At 43.6% G+C, this 26,907-nt stretch overlaps 1 protein-coding gene across 2 annotated transcripts in view; it reads left to right on the top strand.

Moving 5' to 3' along the window:
* Positions 1-5,362: 5,362 nt before the first annotated feature.
* Positions 5,363-26,907, top strand: part of LOC147701291 (uncharacterized) — a 67,987-nt gene continuing 46,442 nt past the window's right edge. For both annotated transcript variants that reach the window (XM_086928616.1, XM_086928615.1), the window contains exons 1-2: positions 5,363-5,573; positions 23,212-23,535. In XM_086928616.1, coding sequence (XP_086784742.1) covers positions 5,489-5,573; positions 23,212-23,535 — 409 coding nt within the window. In that variant the 5' untranslated portion in view covers positions 5,363-5,488. The remainder of the gene's footprint in view (positions 5,574-23,211; positions 23,536-26,907) is intronic.

Genomic DNA, 26,907 nt, shown 5'->3' with positions numbered 1-26,907 from the left:
AGGGCTTATTTAAAATGGGTGGGGGGGCTTTCAGACCCCACCCAGCCCCGGGAACCACCACCCCACGAGGCTTCATAACATTAAGTGAGGGGGGCTCTGAGGCCACCCAGCCCCGGGGACAGCCACCACCCGGGGCTTCTTAAATATGTGGGACGGGGCCCACATGACCCCCTTCCTGGAGCCTTGTCTAGGCCCTGGGGACCGCTACCCCCCAGGGCTGGCTCCTGCAGTGTCCCAGGGTGCCCACCCCAGGGACACTGTAGTTTGCAATGAGAGGGCGGGAGCCTCGCGGCTTCCATGGTGTCATTAAAAACTGCTTTCCTATTTGGAAGAGAGAGCAGGAAACCTGCTCTCTCTTCCAAATAGGAAAGCAGATTGCTTTTCCACAGGGGGAGCAGCATGTAAAAAAACGAAACGCCCCAGGGGATGGGGTCCCCGGGGTCAGAACAGGCCACAGGAGGGGGGCAAGGCAGCCCCCCTCCAATATAACAATTTTAAAAAAGGGTCATGCCCCGGGGGATGGGGTTACCAGGGCAAATAAATTAGAAAAATAATGGGGGGCAACATAGCCCCCCTTCTTAAAAAAAACAAAAAAACGATCAAGCCGAGGTAACGCCCCCTCCTTGCACTACTCCACAAACCCGCCCCCTGGTGCGTTTGCAGAGGGAGAACGAATTCCCCTTGAATACTGGGCGTCTCTGGGGGCCAACTAGCCCACCAGGTACCTCCAGTAAGTGCCACAAGGCTGCGTTGCAGAGAGGTGTAAAAAGGGGCATGGCCTCTTAACACCTTTCTGCAATGCAGCCCCCTGTTCTATATTGGAGGTTACTGGTGGGCTAGTTGGCCCCCAGAGACGCCCAGTATTCAAGGGGACGTAATACCCCAACTGAAAACCCACCATGGGACGCTTTTGCACAGTGGTGAAAGTAGGGGGTGGGGCCTGAGGTGAGTTGTGTGCAATCACGCCCTGTGGCATGTTTTAAGTTGGGGAATTATTTCCTCTTCAATCCTGAGGTACCCTGGGGCCAACTACTCCACCAGGTACCTTCAGTAAGTGCCACGCAGCTGCATTGCAGAGTGTTGTAAAAGGGGCGTGGCATCTGAACACCTCTCTGCAACGCAGCTCCCTGGCACATACTGGAGGTACCAGGTGGGCTAGTTGGCCACCAGGTGACATCAGGATTGAAGAGTAATTAATTCCCCAACTTAAAACGAGCCACATGGCGTGTTTGCAGACATGTCACCTCAGTCCGCGCCCCCTTCCATCACCATTGTTCAAACGCACCCATGTGGTGCATTTTAAGTTGAGAAATTGAATACTCTTCAATCTTGTAGGTCCCTGGGGGCCAACTAGCCCACCGGGTACCTCCATTATGCGCCAAGGCGCTGCGTTGCAGTGAGGTGTTCAGAAGCCACGCCACTTTTTACACCTCTCTGCAACACAGCTCTGTGGCGCTTACTGGAGGTACTTGGTGGGCTAGTTGGCCCCCACAGACCCTCAAGGTTGATGAGGAATTAGTTTCTCAACTTAAAACACTCCACAGGGTGGGTTTGCATAATGGTGAAGGGAGGGGGCGGGTCTGAGCTGACATGTCTGCAAACACGCCCTGTGGCATGTTTTAAGTTGAGGAAAAAATTCCACTTCAAACCTGAGGGACCATGGGGGCCAAGTAGCCCACCGGGTGCTTTCAGGAAGCGCCACTGCGCTGCATTGCAGAGAGGTGGTGCAGGTGGTGCCCCTTTTTACATCTTTCTGCTACGCAGCTCTGCGGCCCTTACTGGATGTACTACGAATTTCGATTTACTCACCTGTTATCAGGAGAGACCTCAGTGCAGCATCTTTGAGCCCAATATGGATCCTGAAAAGTAATTCTAACCATTCTTACCTGTAACTTGTATTTCCTTCCATAGGCTAACATTGACTGGTTTCACTCGGAAATTTTTCTAAGTGTGGAGTTTTGGAACTTTTAAATATTCACCTAAAATCATCCGAACAACAAATTCTAATTTACTCACATGTTATCAGGAGAGAACCCAGTGCTGCATCTTTTAGTTTAGCACTGACCCTGAAAGTAATTCTAACCATACTTACCAGTAACTTGTATCCCCTTCCATAGGAATCCATTGTCTGGTTTTCACCATAAAAGTTTCTAAGTGTCTATTTTCACAAACTACAAATATTCCTAAAAAATCGAGTGTATGACTTAAACGCATTCTTTCAACTGTTTACAGGAGATGCACCAGTGCTGGATCCAGGATCCACCACTGAGTAAGAAAAAGTAACGATAACACTACTTACTTGCTAAGTGAATTTCCTCCCATAGGATAACAATGGTGATTCTATGTGAAAAAGTTTCTAAGTGTCAACTTTTAAAATACAATAATATTCCTTAAAAATCACCACTGTAACCAAAACGCTTTTACTCAACTGTTTACAGGAGATGTCCCAGGACTGAATCTAGGATCCAGTCTTATGGTTAGAAAAGTAATCCATAAAGTAACTAATTGATTTTCACTAGAAATTCCCATTCAGCTCAATGTTGCATTATGTTTGAAATTGTGTTGCCCATTGCAACAACTGTAACTACTGTACTTAAAAGTATATTGCCTATTTGCAAAGTATTTAAACTATAGTAATTCATTCTGAGAAAGTATATTTGGTAATGTAATGTATAATGTAATTATAAAGTAATTTAAAAAATAAAATATCTAAAGATAAATAGTTTAAAAACATGTAGTAAATCAGTATAAAAAAAAATAAGTATAAATATTAATACATTTAAAAATGATCATTTACAAAACCTTTGAAATTCACTGAAAAAAACATAGGTTTCCGGCAGGTTATAGTTAGGAATTATCTTTTAAAAAACCTTTGAAAGTCACTGAAAAGAACATAGGTTTCAGACATGTTATAGTTAGGAATTAGCATTTAAAAAAACTTAGAAATTCACTGAAAAAAACATAGGTTTTAGGGGTTTTATAGTTAGTTGGACATTTCACTTGTACAAAACCATTGAAATTCCTCTGTTATAGTTAGTTATACTAACTATAACTCGCGCACCCGCAATTCACTGCTGATGATGTCACATATTACATCATTCATGACATGATCAGTGACATCACTGATGACATCACTGATGACATCTCAAATGACATCACTGATGACATCATCCACGTGACAATCTGATACATCTTATCATACACTAGTATAACCTTTCAACACTCATTATAAAATATGGAGTACCGTATTTGAAACGATTGACACACCAATACAAGTTTCTAAAAACCCACTCAGTGATTACTACATCTGCACACACATCAAAACACTTACCTATAGATTCACTCATACATGCTAACAAAGATCAATAGAACACTATTAAATATACTTATACACCTACATCGACATTACACACTAGCACACATCCTATTCATTTATTCAGTCATCCTACTCACTTATGCAAACAATTGATCATACTTACATTTACTAAGCTACACACTTATACAAACACCACTTTATTTATTCAAATAGATAGTAACTCATACTTAGTGTGTTATAAAATCACTATTACAAGTATACAGTTATCCATACAGTCACTCATACAATCACTGTGTCTTATGTATACTTATTTATATACAACAACTGTCACATTCACTGTCTTTTATAGGTCTAGTTTGTTGGACATGTATCATTGAGAAATATATTTACTCATCACCACACCCATAAAGATATTCACTCACCCAAACAACTGTTTCCACATACAGGCTTAACCTCATATACCTACTAAATCAACTATTTACACATCTTTGGACAGTCACACACCTCCCACCCAACCACACACACATTAATTCACTATCCCATACAAATACTCACTTAACTAATTATTAACTAAAATAGACTTTCACATAGTTAGTAACCAACTTATGTAGTAGTTTACACAACAAGAGATAGAGTGATACAGGTATTCACATAGTTTAATCACTATCCCATATAATTAGTGAGACACTTTAAATTCATCACTTAGACAGTCAATCACATTGCTACTAAATCCTCCATTCAGACATGTATACATCCACTCAGTCTTCAAGGCAGATTGCTATATATATATAATACTTATGTAATTATCGAACCAAACCACATTCACTGGATGATGTCATGATGTCATCAGTGATGTCATTTGAGATGTCATCAGTGATGTCATCAGTGATGTTACTGACCATGTCATGAATTATGTAATATGTGACATCATCAGCAGTGGATTGCGGGAGAGCAGGTTATAGTTAGTACAACTAACTATAACGGAGGAATTTCAATGGTTGTGTACAGGTGAAATGTCCAACTAACTATAACACCCCTTAAACCTATGGTTTTTCAGTAAATAAATATATATATATATATATATATATATATATATATATATATATATATATATATATATATATATATATATATATATATATATATATATATATATATATGTGTGTTTGTGTGTGTATCTACACTTATATAAAGATAGATGGACAGATAGATAGATAGATAGATAGATAGATAGATAGATAGATAGATAGATAGATAGATAGATAGATAGATAGATAGATAGATAGATAGATAGATAGATAGATAGATAGATAGATAGATAGATAGATAGATAGACACACTTACCTTGCATTGTAAAGGCATGCATGGTAAAGGAATGCATGCCAAATGCATTGGGATGAAAAGGCAATGCATAATAAATTATGCCATGTAAAGACATTTCATGATGATGCCTGTGCTATAAAGACTATTCCCCCCTACACCTCAATCAAGCCAGAGACGTACTGTAAACATTTTTAATGTATGTAACTCATAATCAGGAATGATCTGAGAAATGTATGCAACAAGAGACTTTCTATAGGGATAGGCTGAAAAGTTCTTGGAGGCGGGTGATATCCTGAGGCATGGATTACGAGGAGTGTAACATGGTCGTGCTGATGGGAGAAGCACCACGACCTCTGGGGGCAATAGCATATTCCTGCTGTTTTTTCACTTAATACTAGGGCCATTTCTTTTTCTTTCCCTGGTTTCTTTCCATGCTTGAAAGTCGCAGATTGGGTGTTTAGATGATGGGAATCTGCTGGCCTTTGTCTGCCCTGCCAGGGTAATGCTTTATCTAAAGAGTGTTCTCTTTCTCAGCCAAGAGTGAACTCGTGCCGTTGTGGGAGTGACAGCCACCACATTCCTCGCACTCTTCCTGTTGGGGCCCAGGGGTGAGCCACTTCTGTTCTCTATGGTTAGGGCATTGAGTCTATTTTTAGAGCTGGCTGGAAGGACAGGTTTAGTGACGCACCTTGCAAGACATGGTTAACATTCCTACCTCAGAAGTTAAGCAGATAAGCAGCAGGTAAAGCACAGCCACCAGCAGTACTGACTGTGTGCCTGGGCTTCGCAGCGCTACTGAGTTGTGAGTTACTCCCACCGGTGTCAAGCCTCCTACCTGCTGCAGAACAAATGTCACGGGCTGCACCCATGTGGGCCTTCGGCCTTCTTCTCGCCTGCCAAGTGCTCCTTGGACGCTCTGATGAACATGAAGAAAGTAAGCCATAAGTTCAGTTTAACGCCATGTGCGCCTTGGTGCTGAAAAGTAATGCTATGGTACCATTTTATGCTATGAGAGTATCACTGTTGACTACTACTCCTGTAAATTGTTGCAGTGTAGTGCACACAGCTCGTTTGCATGCCAAAAGTAGGCTCTGCCTACTCCCTGGCGCTTTACTCAGCGCTGGCACGGCGCAGCGTGCTATGGTCCAAATTGTTGGGTAATGAATCTGCTATGTTACTGCTTAATGCTTGCAGTGCCGATAACCAGCTGGGTAGTGGCGTGTGCTCTACGTGTCTTGTCCTGGGATTGCCTGCTACAGTCTTAAGGCATGCTGAAGGCCACGTTTATCATTTATTTCGTGCCCATTTCTTCCTAATATTGGTGAGGCAGCGTGGCCAATCTGATTCGAGCCACGGTCAGAACGAACCGACACCTTCATCTTGTCCTGCTTCCCCGGCGTTGCACGGTAAGGTCCACACACACAGCACAAACACCACAGCCCACCTGTGGGTCTAGAGCGTTGCCACTGCACCCTCACAGGATGGCACATCTTTGTTGCGGTTTTCTTGCAGTCTCTTCAGACCTGGACTGAGTGGAAAGTTTCGTGCAACCTGTGTAGTAATGGCACAACATGTGAACCTGTTGTTCACGTCTGATTCCCTAGAGATGCCTTGTCAAACCGAGCCCTCCCACGACCTCAGATCTGAATAAAACTATCGTTTTCCCTGTTTTCTATGGATAGATTGTTCTGACGGTCAAACCCATCTGCATTAGGACCGTAGAGCACCTTGAAATAGAGGTGGTTGAGCCAAAAATAGGGCTCATATATTCACCCCTACCAACGAGTAGCAAATCCCACATAACTTCACAAAAAAAGGAGTATGGACCTAAATTCTATGGTGCGAACTAACTCTTGTGTTACCCGTCTGCCCTTTTACACCAGAAAGACATATGCATCCCACCTGTTACATTTAAATATACTCAGCTCAGAACATTGCTATCTAATTTACAAATATATTTCACTTCACACCCAATGCTCTTCCATTGCTTTGATGTGTTGTTTTCAATATAATTAACTTAATTAAAAATGGAAAAAATGCTCACGTATTAAAGTAAATATTGATGTAGGCTTTACTAACAATCTTAGGGAGATATGTACAATGAAGTGATGGATTAATATTAATGCCTCACTCCACCACTTATGAAACGCAAGGCTGAAGCATATTTACAACGATACGGAGCAACTGTACATTACCCCTGCAATGGCGCTACACTTAGCGGTGTAGCGCCAACGCAGGCACCCTTGCTATGGTCAAGGGTGTGTTTATGCAGGCGAGGACTGTTTATGTGTAGAAAAGTGTCCCTTCCTGCACATAAACACTCCTGAAAGGCCATTTTGTCACTTTCATGTGTGCTGCTTAATGCTGCACTCATGAAAGTCACAAAATGGCATTTTATAAAGATTGTTTATATACAGGAAGGGGGACCTTGCTGTACATATAATGGAAAAGTTCCCAGAAATATACATTAATAACTATAGACATTTCGTAACATGGTGCAAATAAGCTATAAAGTGCCTAAGAGCAAACGCTTTACACATTATGCACCATTGTGCACATAAACAACAAAGTGCCTCTATGGTTTCATATCTTCTTTAGGGCCTAGTTACAGAATCATTAGGTCAAACTGCAAATCATTCAAAATGCCAGTAGCCTAAAAACAATGGCTTTATATTTTCTGCAAGAAGACAAATACTTTAACAATCCCTAATCTAGTTCTTATATTGCCAAGAGGATCTACTTGGTGAAATATGTGGATGGTGTCTCGAAGTCTACACCTGTGAGGGCGAAGGAAGAGAAGGTTTTAGGTGGAAACTGTAAAATGTGCTTCAGTCTTTCTTGACGAAAAAATCAGCCATTTTCCACAGCAGTTTGTTAATTTCACCGGCAAAAGTGAATTCCTTACTGTGATTACGCAACACAGAAACTTCCCAGCTGCACCATTTCCATGTTCTTGGTGCTTTGCATAAAGAAAAGCATCAGTTTAAGAAATATTTCAGACATTTATGAAAAACTAAAATACATGCTGTAACACGCTGATCTCGAGACAAACCCCGGAAATCATATACCGAGGCATTCAGCGATAGTTCTTAGCATTCACCTATTGAGTCGCCAAGATTTTTCTCTAGTCCAGAGATTTCTGGGCAGTCAAAGCCACTCTTCAAAGATCAGACAAGGGGCCTGAACTAAATCTGGTGCGAACACCTATTGAGACGCTTCTTCTCTTAGCCATTTCTGTGGAGAAACATGTAAATATGGGCTCTCTTCCCGTGAGGCTCAGCTGCTGAATGCGCAGACACATTTTCCGAGACCAGAACATGTTGTCACTCTCTGAAAGCCCTCAATAGCTTCCTCTGTGGTTTATGCACTGATCATATATGTTTAGTAGGAACTTTCTGCAGCTGGGTCCCACAGAACCTTAAGGTGGTTTCATTCAAAGTTTGTGAATTACAAGTGCATCACCCCATGCCATGACTCCCAATTTGAGGGTCCGAATTACAGAAATTACAGAAGTGTCCATGCAAGTTTAATGTACATCTGCTGCATCTTTTTGTATTCCTGGGCCACGTCTGTAATACGGATGGGGTTGCACTGTGGTACACCCCTATCTGAAATTGGAACTATGCAGGGACACACTCACTAAAAACACAATGACATGTGGATGTGCTTCATTTGTATGGGACAGACCCCATGACAATTAGGGAACAGCTTTGCATGGTCTATATTAATAGAGTAGCCACATGAGCAAATTGTGATCTGGACCATGAAACGCATCACTCTGGAGGACAGCATTGAAGCCATCTGCACAAAAACAAATAATGTTTGCCATTTGGAAAGATTTCACCTCACCAGAGGCCGCCTTCAACTTAATTACCCCTTCCTAAGACCTCAGCAACCATCTCTCTCAATTGTTCATCGAAACAAACACCGCCATTTACAGCAAATTCAACCTGCCAAAGGACCTGGCAGTGTTCGTCAAACACCTCCTGATCTTATCCAGAAAACTAATGCTAACCACATGGCCCATTAGCACCACCTAAGAAACTGTCACCACCATGTGGTCCACCCACTCAGGGGCCCATGAGTTCCCTCTCCCCACCGCGTCTGCTCCAGAGGACAGCAACCTATCAGTGACATGCTCACACCCAATCTGAATATGTCCCCCTCTTCCTCGACCTTCCCAGATGCTTGGAAACATGCAACTGTCCTGCCACTAGTGAAGAAAACCTCTAAGGTCCCTTCAATGCTCATCAACTACAGACTGAGCTCCCTGCTAACAGTCCGACCAAGTCTTAAAGAAAATGAACAGATGTCTCACTGAATACCTCAATGACCACCACCTTTTCAACACCACTCAGTCGGGTTCAGACCCAACCACAGCAGGTAAACTGCCACCATAGCCACCACAGATGACATCCACATGACTCTGGACAGAGGGGACACCATGACAGTCATCCTTCTGGAACTTTCCATAGCATTTGACATGTTCTCCCACCCCATCTTCATCCAATGCATACACAACATCGGAATCCAAGAACACACACTCCAATGGATATTCTTCTTCCTGATTGGAAGGACCTGGTCTGTCATCGGGCACCGTACACCTCAGATGCTCATCGCAACCTCATCTTTGGAGTTCCTCCCTGTGTTCTTTCCTGAGTCTGACCCTCTTCAACGCACACATAATCCCTCTAGCCAGCATCATTTACTCTCACATAATCAATGTTCTCTCCTACGCTGATGACATGCAACTCATTTTCTTTGTCATGGACCAGATGCTCAGTACCCAGATCAAGTTTAATGCTTGCATGTCTGATGTTGCCCACTGAATGAAGACCAACTGGGCATATTTATCAAATGGCTGTGTCATCCTTGTACATGCAACAGGGCACAAGAATAACTCATCTCTTAAGTTATATTTATCAAGCCATGCAAGGCCACCCTCCGTGGCCCTGAGTGGTTTGATAAATCTAGAGTAACACAAAGCAAATCTCTGCATTGAGTTGTTCTGCCCCAGGGAGGTGTTCCATGGATGGTGTGTGTGTATTTCCATGCAACACACATGGGTTTGGGTGCATTGCCATATTTACCATTACTGGGAGACCTGGGAATGCATCAAAAAATATATTTATTTCTCCTAGTTTATTTCTCTTTCTATGTGTGCTGCATTCCGTAGTATACATAGAAATAGGAGAATTTCTCAGGGGATTGTTTTTGTGTAGCAAGGTGTCCCTTGCTGCACTAAACCAATCCACCTTACAATGCAGGCACCATTGCACCATTGTGCAAGGGTGCCTGTGTTTGAGCTAGGCAGCACATTGTGCACCAGCGCTGGGAAAAGACAGGCATGCATAGTATTATGTTAAATATGGTGCATTCCTGCCCTTGCCCTATCACTCAGCATAGCAAGGTGGCTTGCTTGACTAAGCTGCGTGACTTTTTAATAAATATGTCTCCAACTGTCTTAGGTGCAACACTAATAAGACTAAAATTGCTATCTTTTTGGAAGAGTACATCACATTGGGACTCCGCCTGGTAGGCATCAGAGCTGAGACTGACAACACACGACAAGCCTCAGGATCATCATCGACACCAAACTCAACATGAATGACCAAGTCATCTCTTCACCGCCTCATGGATCCATACTCCAAGGATGCTTAGGAAGATTTTCTAAAAGCTTCCAAGCAGCACACGGAAAACGGTCACACACGCCCTGGTCAGAAGCAAACTGGACTATGGGGCTGCCCTCTATGCTCGAATCAACAAGAAACTTATCAGATGGCTGCAGACTATTAGGAACTCTGAGGCCATAATCACTTTGCCTCTCCATACACAAATGGGCACAATTCATACCCCTCACCCACACTTTCAACATAACACCAGCCCAGCAAGCCTCAACAATCGGATGTATGACGGTACAACGCGTACCGTCACAACGCATCCCTTTACACCACATCCCTTACAACGCAAGTCGTTACCACGACTTGCGTTGGGGGCGCGGATTTCGAATAGTATAATTTACTATTCTAACACCAGTCCCCATGGACCCTAGGGAAGGTATTGGGATAGTAAATTCACTATTTTTAATCCTTTAGCGCCCTCCAGCGCAAGTCGTGGTAACGACTTGCGTTGTAACGGCCGCGTGGTAAAGGTACCACGTGGTAAAAACTTCGTGGTAAAGGATGTTTACCCTCAACAATCACATCTGCTTTCACCAGCCTTTCGGTCACCTTTACTTCTCCAGACTTTTACTCAAAGACATCCCTCGCATACAGAACACCAGATCTGGTGGTAGATCCTTATCCTACATCACTCCTAAAGCATGAAAGGACCTGCAAATACATAAAAGACCCTCCGCCTCACTTTTTTAATTCCATTGGAAGCTGAAGATCTGGCTTTTAGAGGTGTCCTAATAGGTCCCACAAATCTACACAGCAGAACAAAACATAGGAAGGCTTTAAAAAAATGCATCCCAGTATCCTATGAGGTAATGGGAGGTGCTGGAGAGGGTTAAAAGGCAGAGGAAAGGGGCTAGGGGGACAAGAGGTAGAAAGTCCCATATGTAAAGAGACTTAAAAAAAGGAAACCTACGTGAAGGTGGGGTGGTGTTGGTCATGGGGCTATGCAGGAAAACAGCCCCATGAAAAACAGAACCGAAAAGGCAACCTGAAAGAAAAACAAGTCAGCAAGAAGGGCAGTGAGACAGACTAATTTTGACAAAAAAGATTTGTCAGAACCATGTTCTTCAAGTTGTATTTTGTGTCTTGCACACATACAACGCAAGGACAATATCCCAATGCTCCAGTCTGCGCTAGAAAGAGTGCATTTTATGCAAATTAGTAGGCTTTCTCAGGGGCTGCTGGTTGCACACAATGAGAGTCAACACTGGTGCACATGGCTTCCACTAGTGCAGCAAGCATGTGCACACACTGGGCCCGATTCACAGAATGAACTTAAGACTACATTTTAAACTTGCTACAATTTGGTATTCAGAGAATGCACTTACTACTGTTGGGATTCACAGAGTGAATTTACTACTTTCGGGATTCACAGAATGAATTTACTACTTTCGGTATTCACAGAATAGATTTAAGACTACTAACTTTACGTCCGCACTCGGGCCGGAAATTCTGGCCCGGTGGCGGAGCTTCCGGCTTGGGGGCAGAGCTTACGGCCCGGAGGCAAAGCTTGCGGATTGGAGGCAGAGCTTACGGCCCAGAGGTGGAGATTTCAGCCATAGCTAAATACCCACCTCTGAGCCGGAAGCTCCGTCTCAAAGCTGCAAGCTCCGCCTCTGGGCCGTAAGCTCCGCCCCCAAGCCGGAAGCTCCGGAGAACATGTGTCTGTTTAATACGCTATTTACGTTCTCCCACTTTTTCATGATTGTTTTAACAAATTGTTTTTGTGGAAGGGTGCATTTGTCTTTCCTTTTTTCAGTATAGATTATAAGCACTGTACAGTTAAATGCCAAACACAAAACAAAGGTTTGCCTTTTTCCCTAATAATTATGTTTGCCAGTCTTTCCCTTTTAAAATCAGCCAAAAATCTGCCCCGCAACCATTCTCAGACTCCTTTTCCTATCAGAGATTACACAATAGTAGTTCCCTTTTTTGTAAGAGATATAAGAACAAGAACAGAAAGTGGTTTTAAAAATATAAGTGTATAATCGAGTTTGTATGGACATGCCAGGAAACTGCAGCCCGGCTCAGTGAGTTCTCAAGATTGGATAAAAAAATTAAATAATGTTGTTTTGTGTTGCTCTTCACACTTGGCTGTATAATTTTATTGAGAACGTGTCCTGGGGATAAAAAAGTTAAAATGGGCTATACAAAAAAAGTCTATGTCAAAATGCCTATTTTACAGTTTTAGAGCTGTCAACTTGGGAAACTAGGTTTGCGTCCCAGCCTCTTCTCAACATTTTCTGATTCTAGGCAAATTGCTTAATTAGGTTGTGCCAAAAAAATATGCAACGCAGTTTGGTGCTCATGCAAACCTCACTAATTCACTTGAGCCAAGTTTGTGCAACAGCAAAATACAGGACAATATTCTGATGGGCCTTTTAAAAAACGCTGGGGGAAATACTGGTATACTCCAATAGTTCCCAACATGGAGGCAGAATGAGAAGCCCCTTGCGACACATTTGCGCCGTTGTCGTGCCACTTTTTGTGATGCTTCACCGGTGTAAACAATGTACCAGGTCAGGGGCAATTTACAACTTGACGCTTCTAGGGAGATGCGTGACCATCTAAAACCATGCGCCACATTATACCTGCGTCAGGTATGATGAATGTAGGTTGGATATTCCCACACTGGAAAGCCTCATAGAAGTGAAGCAGTGAAATCTACACGATTTCACTGCACCACTTTTAGGATGCCACTGCATCAAAACCTTACACCTAATTGGAGCAGGTATAAGGAGTGGAGCTGTGTATTAAGTGTAGGCCTCCCCCAAGCATTGCTTGAGTTGCGTTGTGCTTGCGACATGACTCCAGCAATGCGTAACGTTTGCGGCAACAGATGTGCCAGAATTTCTTACACACCTGTTACTTCTTGTGTCATGGTGCACCATATTGTAAATACGGCGTATCTATGGAGACAAAAGGGTTTTAAAGGTTGGCGCAGGGAAACTGACACATCCATACAGATGTGTCAGTTTCTTGTAAATAAGCCCCACGGAATGAGAGGGGTCTATGTCAGAATAAGATTGAAAATGTGCAAGTTTTCAATGCAGGTACTCTAGCACTGTTTCTGTGGTGGGTATACTTTGTTTTGAATGGAATGTAGTTATTTTGCAGATTGACTGAGGTAGATTGCATCTCAGCACTGCCTTTCCCATGTTCTTTTCAGAGGATGATGGCTCCTCGGGAAAGTTTCACCTCAGCCGGAAGTAGTAGCTGTGGTTGTATTGCAGACCCACCACCAGAAAACTGAATGCAGACAGCAATGTCACCTTCCCCATCTTGTTCCAAGCATCCTAGCATGCTTCTTTTAGAATTCGAAGTTTAATATGGGCAGTGGAAAACTGACATGAAAAGTGTACTATGTGCAAATAAATCTTTGCACTAAGGTACATAACTCAAAATTAAAAGTATATTTATACACCAAGGCACGTAGATCACCTGACTACATGTGCATCACTAAGCTGAGGTATGTTGTTTATCTGGTTACAACACTATTTTGATTTAAGGGCCATAGTTAGCAATACCTACAAATACATCTGTATAATAAGGTGATGACACCTTGCTGCAAATATATTTAGCCAAGACCTTTTGATTTTACTAGATTATATAGATAATTTGCTTATTTTTAGGGGCTTTCATGCCAGTTTGTCATCCATTGGACAGTGGTACCATTTCCATTTTTCTTCGGCCTCCTACAGCATATAACATGGGGCAATGGGTCAGCCTAGGTCAGGCATTTGCTACCTTCACTCTGAGTGACAACATCAGGGGCGGGGGCATAGCTTCAGGGGGAGGGGTGCTTGGGGTGTCATGCCCCCTAAATAAATACATTCTTGGCTTAGTAGTTGAGTCTGGGGGGTCCTGAGTCGGGTCTGTTATCTTTGTGTCGGTTTTTCTTGCTGTGAACCAAGAATGAACAACAAAACATTGAACTGTGATGTAAACAGGAGAGAGATGAAGACAGACCCATCTGGTAGCTGACTTTTAAAATGTGAAACCAGATAACCAAATCAATATTGGTTTTCCTGTTTGTCCAATTTTTTTTTTTTGCAGCAAATATTTCATTTCACATAGCCTCCTATTTCTTCATGAGCACACTTTTAAGTACTTCATTTCAGAGTGTATGTTGTAAATCACCTCTTATATTTGATTTAACAGACTGTAATGGTGTTTCATCTATAAGCATCTAGACCACATTTAGGGTTTACATGACTACTTACTGGCCTCATAGCTCAACAGTTTTGTGGTTGGGAGACAAGTCAGGAATATTTCTAAAAAAAGTCACTTTTAATAAATGTCTGTCTCTGCAGTGATAGAATGATATGTTTTCAGGTGGAACGCTTCCGCATGGTAAAGAAATACTCTTTTTGAATTGTGAAGAGATTTTATCATATTTTACATTATGCTTGCTGCACAAGCTACATGACAAACATTTCCATATCTCTAATCATGCACAGACTTAGAGTCAAGACAAACCCATGGCTAGGCTCTCGCTCAGCCCTCCTTGTTAATTAGCCTCCACGCCCCATCTGTTTATGACTCAGGATTCATGCTGGGGGTCATCAGTCACTTCATAAAATTATTTGTAAAAGGTGACAACTCGAAAGTTTGACCCCACATGTACCGATTTGACCACTCTGCCATCAAGACTTCTTGTTGCAAAGATGACTTAAAATAAGTGATCATAGGGCAGGGACTCCAGGCCACTGTGTTGTACATGACCATACTGCAGCATACCCAGGGGAAAATATTAAGTACAGGAGCAGTGAGCTTAGCTTCAGCAGGGGTGTTTGGGGTGTGACACCGCTCTAATGCATTCTTAACTTGGTAGTTGTCCTGGGGGCCATAAGGCTGGTTTGTCATCAATCTTTTTTGACAAAGTATTTTTATCTTGTTCTATTTTGGGATCAAAATCTTAAAAATATGTAGTGACTGGTTTACCAAAAAAATGTAGTAAATCAGCACCTAAAGAAGTACTACCTGAATGCATGGAAATGTTGTACCTTTTGGAATTTATAAATATTGGCCGTGGTAGGCTATGCCAGCCTCATGCATCCAGACATACTACTGGCAAGCAAACACCCAAAAGAAGATGTGCTAAATGCTTGAAAATTATCTAACCAGTGACAGTCAGTCGGTGTAGCTTTCCAACACATTGTCTTTCAGCCACTATGCCACTCTTGACAGAGGTCCACATAAGGCAGAACAAGGCTGACCCCGTTCCTCATGAAAACAGACCATTCCCAGAAGCTGGTCTTCTCACCCTTCCACCCTGCACTCCAAACAAGCATTTGCAATTCAACAGGTCTCATATTTGCGAGAATTTGAGCTATTGACATAGTAAATGACAATGCCTTTGATTTATGTGTTTTGGAAACCTGCAAGTGGTGCATAAGTATGTACTTTGTACTAATAGTCTTTTCCTATGAAAGTCAAGGCTGGCAGTAGAAGAGGCTCAATTACTGCCAACCTTGATTCTTGTAATCAACAACTATAAGTGCAAACTGCACATTTATGCACCACTTGCAGGTTTTCAAAATGCATAAATAAAAGGCACATATATCAAGCTAGAATTTTGCGAGCCCTTAATTGCGATTATTAAGGAATCGCAATTAAGGACTCGCAAAAGCCTATGCATGTAGGAATCGCTATAAAAATAACGATTTCTACACATTCCTTATTTGTGAGTCGCTAATTGCGATTCCCAAATAAGGAATGGCTTCTCATTCATTCCTATGGACCAATAGGTCCTCGCAAACTGCTCATGCAATTTCAAGGGTGCAAGGGTTCAAAGGAACACCCTGTTGCACCCCTGAAATTGATCTGTGCACAAATGTTGCGCACACTCATGTCCCAAGGACATGTGTGTGTGTAACCTAAAACTTTGAAAAATGCACTTTAGTGCATTTTTCAAAGTTTTTGCTAATTACCATGAAGTTCAACTTCATGGTAATTTTGCCACCCCTAGTAGTGAAATCGCTACTTCAAAGTGGTTCTTTCATTGAATTTAAGGAATCGCAAAATGCGATTCCTTAAATGCAACCACAATTTGAGAACCTGCAATTAATTGCGAATTCTCAAATTGCGAATTTTGCGTGTCCTTAATAGCGATTATTAAGGAATCGCAATTAAGGACTCGCAAAAGACTATGCATGTAGGAATCGCTATAAAAATAGCGATTTCTACACATTCCTTATTTGCGAGTCGCAAATTGTGATTCCCAAATAAGGAATGGCTTCCCCTTCATTCCTACGGGCCTTTTGGCCCATTAGAATGAATGGGAAATTGCATGCGCAATTTGCGAGTATCAATAGGTGCGCAAATTGCTCATTTAATTTCAAAGGTGCAAGGGTTCAAAAGAACACCCTGTTGCACCCCTGAACTTGCATTTTTCAAAGTTTTTGCTAATTTCCATGAAGTTCAACTTCAACTTCTCAAATTGCGAGGACCTTGTCCCTTGATTCATCTCAAAAGCTAATTTTGCAATCGCAAACAGCCGATGTTTGCGAATCGCACCGTTTGCGATCGGAAAAAGCTTTGATGCATGTGCCAGATTGTCATTTACAATGCCACTAGCTCAAACTCTCTCAAATGTGAGTCCTATTGCAATACAAATGCTTGTTTCTCTTATGCGCATCAAATAGTTTTAGTACCTCTTAGATGGCTGAGTCTGGATTACATACCAGCAAGCATATTGTTAGTAGGCCTGGGTGAAAAGTTTGGTAATTCTGTGTATTCAGAACTACAGAGATTATCCCATTTTCGAGTACACCACATCACTTAATGAGTTTCCCATTTCGATAAAAAAGTGTAAAGCAGGATGTACTGTTGGGTCATTTTTGAGCGCGAGTGGCTCTGTTTTCAACTTGAGCAGCAATGACCTTATTGTAGTCAGATAGATTTTTTGCTTGAACTAACTGTTCCGGTAATGTTTGAGCACAAAACTACAAATATGAATGCCAGCAGCATCATTTTTTTTTACTATGAACAGCAGTTCTTTTAAGGAGGGCGGTAAACAAAAATTTCAGGTAAATGATTTATCTGAGCGAACCTCAGAGTAATTTTTGAGGAGGAAACTACACATCTGAATGCGAACTGCAGTGTTTTGAATGTGAGTGACTGGGAATCATCTCAAAATTAAATTATTAAGTTGAATTTTTTTACCCAAATGGACCGCTTGTGTCATTTTTTTATGTGAGATGCTTTTACAATACTTATGTGTAATTGCACTTAGTTTGCGGTAATTGTGCATAACTACGCTACAACAAATTATGCAAGTTTCACACAGCTAAATTTGTTAGATTCTATGTAGTACTCAAGTTGATTGGCTACTTCGGTTTCAATGATATTTGACAGGAAACTTTGAATATAGAGAGGACAGTAGTTGCATGGGGAGGAGGCATTTAGATTTGTTTTTTAATCAGAGGTAGGACCATGGTATGCATTAGAATGTAAGGGAAATAACACCTGTGCATTGAAAATACAGGTGATATCCTCTGCTGAGGCTTCAATGTTCTCTGTTAGTTCATCTGGTGTTGATTCAAATGACAATATATTCATTGTCATCACAATAATCTCACCTTAAGGTTATTTTGAACTTGTAATTGCCTCTGTGACATCAAGGGTGCAGACATGAGCATTGCATTTGGTGTGCAAGTTATGGTTTGCACGTTTTGTGTATGAAATATGCATATGGGGAATATGAGTGCGCCCAACCACCTGCGGCAGGCAACTTCCCACCACACATGGCCTTTGGCTGTATGCAGGGTGTTATTGGCCACAGGGCCTGGCCTACCAACCCCCAATGTGCACCTTACCACGCATGGCCAGCTAAGACCCTATTGTTTCTGTTGATATCATGTGTCATGAGGCCAAAGGAAAAGTGGCTTATAAATATCGCTAGAACACTGAGATGGCATATTTCAAGTTATCTGTTCATTTCTTTTTATCACGTTTATTTTGGGGTACTTAGTTCGAAAGAAATGTTTTTGGTAAAGTACAGCTATCAATGAGCACCGAGTTAATGCACTCAATGAAGTTAGGTTTTCTTTGCCTATCATGAATAACTTGTTACTAAAATAATGGATAGTAGTGAGTGTTCGTGGATTTATTAGGTTCTGTAACTGAAGCATTCATTGCATAATTATTGATGGATTGCATTTCCACAATATTTGCCACATCATTTTCATACTTTGCAGATTTCACAAAACACTGCTGCATATATAAACTACAATAATGCATCCACAGAATGTGTTTCATAATCCGGGCTTTTATGTTGCTGCACTGTGTGTAGAGAAGTGTGGCTCACTGGTTAGAGGAGGCATACCCTGAAGCAGAGGTCAGACCCGGGACCAGGGTTCAATTCCCGACGCGGCAGGGTCTTTAGCCCAGTTGTCCACGGACTCGATAATTCTCGCTTCGGTGCCCACTCTAATCATTCACACTCTGCAACTCTGGGCATTAGCTTGCTTAATCTACACTACTGCCTCCCCCCCCCCACCCCCCCACCCCCCCGCGGTGGGATGCCTGGCTTTCACCTTGGGGATGCCCAGGACGGGTTATCTTACAGGGAAAAGCCAGGACGGGTTCCCAAGGCAAGCGCGAGATGCCCTAGGGTAAGTCAAGCGCTATATAAGAACACACATACATACATAAAACCACCCAAACATAATAGGTGCATGTACCAAGCAAGCTGAACTACCAATCAAAGTTCCATGATTCAGGCAAGGCAGCTGATTTGCTGCACAGTTTATTGCCAGTTTTCTGTATGACATTGAAACTTTCAAACATCACTACTTTGTTGAACCCATGTAGAGAAACATATCAATAGGATGGTAATTGAATACATCCTGGTGTTGAGGTGCATTCTTTCATCTTTGTGCAGCAACATCATTTGGGACATTATTAAACACTTAAAACTAACAATTCCCTCGGCTATATGTTCTACTTTTGCCACATCCATTGTCTTCCACTGCGTCTGTTACCCATACTTAAGTCACAGTTGCCTATCTCTTCCTGTCTTCTTTCTACTTCTCCATCCTGTTCATCAGTACATATGCCACCCCGTGGGACCTCACCTATGTGAATGGAACAGAACTTTCCTCCTGAAGAATAGACTGCCTTGTTGACCCTCCCTTCCAGTCTGAACTGAGGTGGATGCATTTGGGATAGGGAACATTGTACCAATGCTCTACCTGCACCCTGCTAAACTGATTGCATCTTTAGCAACAAATCTCTCACTTAGTCGTACAATTGGCTTTATACTTTTGGTTTCTGATGTGTACTTGTTTCACAGAGATCGCAAACAAATGAAATTTATACATTTTGCAGTGTAAATAATGTAGTCTATTCTTCCCATACTTATTTTTCTCAGTAACATCTTCGCTGAAATAGAATTGAAACACTTTGGTGCATATTTACTAACCCCTATCTCCACAGGAACTTCACTTTTAAGTGACGTACCTGTGGCAATATGTGCTTCGCCTTATTCACACGGCAATGTTAATTAATGCTGCCTTATAAATAAGCTACTCTTTCACGCAGTACTTAGCGTGAAAGGGAAGTGCAGTGGGTATTGCGGTGGGCGTTCCACCACAACACCCATTGATTTTGACGCTATATACAAGGGCTGCGTAAAAAGGAGGCAGCGTCAAAATTAAGACCAGGGAAAACCTGGCGAAATGAGGAGAAATGTTTATTTTCTCCTCATTTTTGTTGGTTCCATGTGTACTGCGTTGTGCGGCACACATGGAAGCAGCAAAAGGCCAATGATTGTTTATGTACGGGAAGGTGACCCTTCCTGCACATAAACAATCATTTTTAAAAAATGATTTTTTTCAACATCTATATGTGTTGCAGTTGGCTGATGTTGTGAAGTCTTTCATTGAAATGTGTGGCGACACTTGACCTCGGGTTGTTGGTTCTGATATTGCTCTTATGCTCAGATATTCGCACCTTAATTTTTCTGATCGTTTTACCCACATATATCAATCAATCAATCAGTGACACTTATAGAGCGCGCTACATACCCGTAGGGTCTCAAGGCGCTGGGGGAGGGGTGGTGCCGCTACTGCTCGAACAGCCAGGTCTTCAGCTTCTTCCTGAAGGAGAGGTGGTCTTGGGTCAGGCGCAGGTCGGCCGGGAGGGAGTTCCAGGTCTTGGCGGCCAGGTAGGAGAAGGACCTTCCTCCTGTACTCGCTCTTCGGATGCGGGGGACGGCGGCGAGGGCGTGGTTGGCTGATCGGAGGTGGCGTTTGGGAGCGTAGAAGTTGATCCGGCTGTTGAGGTAGCTTGGGCCTTGGTCGTGTAGGGGTTTGTGTGCGTGGGTGAGGAGGCGGAAGGTGATTCTTTCGTTGACGGGGAGCCAGTGAAGGTCTCTCAGATGTCCGGAGATGTGGCTGGTTCATGGGATGTCAAGGATGAGTCTGGCTGAGGCGTTCTGGATCCGCTGGAGTCTCTTCTGGAGCTTGGCGGTGGTACCGGCGTAGAGGGCGTTGCCGTAGTCCAGTCGGCTGGTGACGAGGGCCTGGGTGACGGTCTTCCTGGTCTCGGTGGGGATCCACCAGAAGATCTTCCGTAGCATGCGTAGGATGTTGAAGCACGCCGAGGAGACGTTGTTGACTTGCCTGGTCATGGAGAGGGAGGAGTCCAGGATGAAGCCCAGGTTGCGTGCATGGTCTGTCGGTTTGGGTGCGGTGCCCAGGGCGGGAGGCCACCAGGAGTTGTCCCAGGCGGAGGGTGAAGAGCCCAGGATGAGGACCTCCGTCTTGTCAGAGTTCAGTTTCAGGCGGCTGGTCGTCATCCACTCGGCTACCTCTTTCATCCCTTCGTGTAGGTTGGCTCTGGCGGTGGCGGGGTCGTTGGTCAGGGAGAGGATCAGCTGGGTGTCGTCGGCGTAGGAGATTATGCTGAGGTTGTGTTGGCGTGCGATGGCCGCGAGGGGGCTCATGTAAGTCCACATGGACATTTAAGATAGTATATCACATGTTGAGAATCACTTTGTCCACGAAATGCATTGGGAACGCTTTGCAAAAACTTGTGGGATTGTAAAAAACAAGAACATGTGAATTTCGCTAATAAGAAGTTAACCTTGAAGTTAATGACAACAATTATCTTCAAATAAATACCTTTTTGAAACCTCTACCTTCATTGGAATAATATTCTAATAAATTTTGAACGCTTCACAGCGGACTATTAGCTGAGCCCAGAGGGCCATCCTCTACACAGAGGATGCTTCAAATCTTCACATGCTCAACACTCTAAGAGGTAGAGAGTGATACCACTGGAGCACGCTACACCAGCGCAAATAGAACACTTAAAGCCTGTGCGCCGACCAAAGAATTTCTACTTTCATTAGTACGCCTTTCTCAGCACGGTGCCCCTGGAGGCCAGTTTGTAGCAATTTATAAGTCTGTACAAACATACATTAACCCAAGTAGCCATGCACTAATGAGCAGGTACCCACTCTAGCACAAACGAGGAAATAATCACCTTAAGCAGGGTACAGAACGAGTCAGTTGTATTGCATGTGGTGGTGGTAATGAGTCTGCCCATCATTCACTGCATGTAGGAATCTGTCTTCACGCACTAAAGGCAGAAATGACAGCTGACTCTGCGGCTGGGATAGAGACTATGATTAAATATTGTTCCCTATGCAACGTAAACAGAGGATGTGGCAAAATAGATCTGCTGACATTTGGGCTGGGGAACGGGGTTCGAGTCTTGACGTGGATCTGATCAACATCCTGTGATTCTGGCAAAGCACTTATCCTCCAGTGCCTACAAAAACTGAGGGTCTCATTTTTGCACCCCTTGAACGTCACTTTTTTTACGTTCTGGTGGCGCAATGTGCCACTGTATATTTATAAGACCACATGAAGCCACTTTAGTGGCTTTTCATGGCCTTATGATTATGTGCCTCTTTAAGGCAGAGAACTGTGTGAAAGGATCGTTCAGCCGCGGCCCGTGGAAGGAGTTAAGGTGGGGCAGGAAGGCGGGCGGGGGAGGGGCATGGTGGGAGATGCTAAAAACCGGAATATGGATAATTGGAGGTAAGTAAACAATTTCATTAATAAAATGAATTTCGTAGCGGGCCCTGCATCGCAAAATGCGATGCAGGGCACGCTACAAAATTCGTTTTATTTATTAAATTGTTTACTTACCTCCAATTATCCATATTCCGGTTTTTAGCATCTCCCACCCTGCCCCTCCCCTGCCCCGTTTTCCTGCCCCACCGTAACTCCTTCCACGGGCCCTGGCTGGGATCGTTCCATGGGTGTTGCTGTGGGTGCTCCCACACAGCACCCATGGAACCTGATACATTCCCAGATTTACGAGACATCGTAAAACTGGGAATGCGTCAGAACCTATACACAACGAAGAGAAATGAAACCATTTCTCCTCATACTTTCATTTTTCTAAAAAGGGGAAAGCGTCTGAATGGACTGATTTTGTGTAGGAAGTGTCCCTTTCTGCACAAAATCAATCATCCGCGCAATGCAGGCACGCTTGCTGGTGCAAAGGTGCCTGCCTTGGCGCACGACAGCCCATTGTGCGCCAGCGCAGGGGAAAAGGACAAGAATGTGCCGTATCATATAGATACAGCTCATTCCTGCCCGTCCTTTTGCCTTAGGGCAGCGCAGCAGGGAGGCCTGCGGTGCTGCTCCATGGCAAAAGCCCATAAATACGTCCCTGAAGGTGCTCTTGTGCATGTAACTAGTGCTCATGTAAAGCGCTCCAGTACCTTCGAGTTGAGTTCGCGCTATATAAAACTGAAGAAAAGAAATGACTGAGCAGGTGAGACTGCGTGGTCTTTCTCCTCCTCTACTGGTCCCTCCAGGAGCTGGCCTGCCACATTTCACTGCTGCTCACTTTATTTCTTCTTTATTGTAGGTCCTCATGGCATCCTTCCCCAGTTCACCCCGGAGAACATTACTGCCCAGATAGGACGGACGGTCACCTTTCAATGTGTCACGCAGAATAAGACCCCCGTTGTCTTCTTCATCTTCACGAACGGCTTCAGCACGAGCATCACGTGCCCTGGAACTCCACCGTTGGTTCCTGACCCCAGGATTGAGGCAGCCTGCGACCCGGAAGCACCGGGTGGCCTCAGAGCCACCTGGACCATCAAGGATGTGGCCAAGGTCGACAACAGTGCCCAGGTGATCTGCACTGCTGAGGGGCAGAAGAACAAGACGTCATTCCTAATTGTGGAAGGTAAACCACCCTCTCCTTTATTCCCACCCTGCCAAATCGAGCGCTTGCAATCAGTCCTGCTCACCCACGTGCCAAGGAATAGAAGGGTGCCCCTCTTATGACACACTCCCTCATTGTATGACCTCTGGTAACAGGATTTTTTTGTATTGTTGGTTTAAAATTCCATGTTACTGTTACTTTTCGTGTTTTTCCGTGTATTCTAATTCTCTGCTGTCGAGCATTGTCTACTACGGAAATGCTGTCTTGAATTTCTTTGCTAACTCTGAAAACTTCCAACTTGCTCTTCTATGAGTGAATTCGTTGTGAGGCCCGTTACATTTTCTGATGCATCGGCTAATGAATTGTTTGAAAGGCTTCAAGGTAAACAGGACAATGCAGCAGTGATTGAGGGGTGCCTGTTTCTGTGGTAGTGATATTGTTCAATTTAATTAAGAAGGGAGAGCGCAGCTTTCAAGATTAAAATTTACCTACCAACACCTTCAGGAACATGATCTCGGTTGTTCAGGCTCGTTCTAAAGGGGACTGGGACACTTAACTTTATATTTTTCCTTGCAGCTGCAATGTTACATAACTTTCCAAGATATAATATTAAGCAAAATGGAACGCATCTTGGTTCTTTTATGAGACCCTTCCACCATCTTGTGGCAGAATACAAAACTGCATCTTAGAATTAAGAAATAGGCCATGCGAAAAGAGACCGAACTGGTAATATTGGAGGCGCACGGTGCGTCCATAAACAAGCATTTGCAATACAATGGTGGAGCGGATTTACTAAGCTTTTGCGCCGTTTTTGCGTCACAAAAGTGACGCAAAACGACGAAAATATTTTTTTTGTAATTTACTTTCCACTTGTTTAGCGCTGGGAAAAACATAAAAGTAATGCGAAGCTTGCATTACTTTGCGCCATGGCGGCGTACCAAGGGTTGTGCATGGGCGTTCCCATGCAACCACCCAGGGTTTCTAATGCTAAACCCAATTTACTAAAAAGAGTAGATTGGATTTAGCGTGAGAAAACTGCTCCTTTTTAAACTAGGCGCAAGGAAGGAGAAATTCTTTCATTTCTCCTTCCTTTTCTCACTTTGCTTGCGTGCTGCAATGTGCAGCACACATACAAAGTGGGAAAAGCTTTCCCTTGTGTCGAGCATAGTATTTTGTACAGGAAGGGTACCCTTCCTGTACAAAACCTATGCTTGACTCATGCACACACCCAGCGCTGCGGCACTAAGGTGTGTGCATGGCACACAGCAGCTGTAAACAGCACCAGTGCAAGGGAAAGGGAAGGAGAGAATCATGTCTCTGTAGATATGGCGCTCCTCTGCTCCTCTCCCTGTCAGGGGGCTACGCTGCATTGCGCTAATTTTTTGTAAATCTCTCTCAATGTGTTTCGCATTTGTGACACTTAAGGCTATTGCATTTTAAAACATAAAAGAGGGCGCCGTGCTCAATCAAATAACAGCACCCACCATAAATCACAAAAGGTGGTACAAGAAAAAAACAACATAGGGAAACCAGCAGGAGAAATCCGAGGAGGAGATGAGGGTTCACCTAAAAAAGACACATCTCATAACAGAAAAGACTTCAGAGGCAAAGCTCCTATATAAGTAAATAATAAATCTGTTTTAACTGAGTAAAAAACTGTGTGTGTGAGAGAGAGAGAGATGGAGAGTTAGGGGTGTCTTTAAAGCTGCACTGGCGGCTCCTCCGCTAAGGAGGAGAAATGTCGCTCCACTGCTTTTCGGCAGTGCAAAGAAGGAAAAGTAACATCATAACAACAGAATGTTGTTATTCTATTTATCCATGCTGAAGCAGGTTTTGGGGCGGGGCTTGGCTGTCATCGCAGCCAGCAGGGGGAGGAAGAAATATGTGCACATAAGTGGGCATGAATGTATGGACGCCCCTCTTGGGCTGCCCAAACAGTCATGCACACTTAGCATGTTCCCCAACAGGGTGTACTGCCCAGCCTGATGAGGAACACGCACAGGCTCCCACTGCTTGTCTGAGCGCTGAACCATGGCATAGGGGAGCCTGACCGGACTGACTGGACTGAACCGGGCAAGAGACGGTGATGGAGGAGAGTTGGCAGCTGTACAAGGTAAGTGGTATTAATATTTTTATCCCTCCCGCCACCCTTGTTCAGTAACAGACTTGACTGTGTAGATGGTTGGAGGGTAGGGAGCTTTCAGAGGTCTTTAAGGCTTGCTTACTGTGCACATTAAAGCAACTTACACCCCCAGATAGCTATAGCCAAGAGACGAGAACCCTGGGCAACAGCATTTTTATAGCTAATGTTTTATAGTTGGTGGTTGAAGCAGCAACAAAATGGAGAATGCTAAAACTGAACTGTTAGGACCCTGCGTAAGCGGAATGGTATCTGCAGGAAGATGGTGTGTTATCTGGAAACATTAGAAATGTGTTTGCTTTGTTTTGTTTCAAAAGGTGAGTACGGGGAAACAGCATTTGGCTCTCCGAGTTCCCGGAAAGGGTAAGGGAGGCAAGCAGAGATCTGCCAGAAAAGGAAGAAAGAAAAATAAAGCACTTCCGGGAGGAGGAGGGGGTCATGGGGAGACGGGAGGTAGGAAAGAGCCAAATGACGACGACAGCGAAACCACCACCAACCCAACCACCCTCCCAATGGGTGGGAAAAAAACTTTGCAGATGCACAACTGATAAAACCGCATTGGACAAAGCTGTGAACTGTGGCCGGAAACCGAATGGAAAAAAAACACACTGCACAAACGGACAGAGCCCAGGATGGCAAGAGGGGAGTAGAAAGGAAACACGAAAGCAGGACACGTATTTTTCTTAAGACGCCCCACTCCTCTCCCACCCCATCCCTTAAAGTCCACAAATATATGTATACAGTTTAACAGACTTCACCAAAACAAGGCTTTACTGCAAACATTGCTTTTCATTTTTGCGGCTCACCTCAGATGCGGGTGAAGCTTCCCCTTCCTCTCCTACGGACACCAAAGTGAATGCCGTGGTAAAATATGCCAGGCTGTCTTGGGCCACACCAACATAAAGGGGAAAAAGCATTTACAATGCACAAATAATGATGAGAGCTGGTGCAGTGCAAAAATATAAAGCGCGGCACCCAGGCATATGTAAGTTGTGTGCATGGCGACCGCGAAGTAGCGCCATAGTGAATAAAAAAAGAAAACATGAAACTGGGCTCTGTGGTGATAGAATATCACTATCAAAAAAGAAAAGAAGTAGTCCCTAAAAGAAACACGCAAAAACTTACAGCGTAATAAAACTGTAGCTGGCCTGCACTACTTGCAATAAAATGGAAGGGATCAATCGGAGTGCCAACCAATAAGGAGACAGGAAAGAGGAGTTAATCAATGGCAAGCAGCAGGTGGGATAACACTC

Source organism: Lissotriton vulgaris, chromosome 7, assembly GCF_964263255.1.
Source record: "Lissotriton vulgaris chromosome 7, aLisVul1.2, whole genome shotgun sequence".
In the NCBI taxonomy this organism is placed as follows: Eukaryota; Metazoa; Chordata; class Amphibia; order Caudata; family Salamandridae; genus Lissotriton; species Lissotriton vulgaris.
The sequence above is the reverse complement of the archived record's forward strand: the minus strand, read 5'-3'. Positions and strand labels throughout refer to the sequence as shown.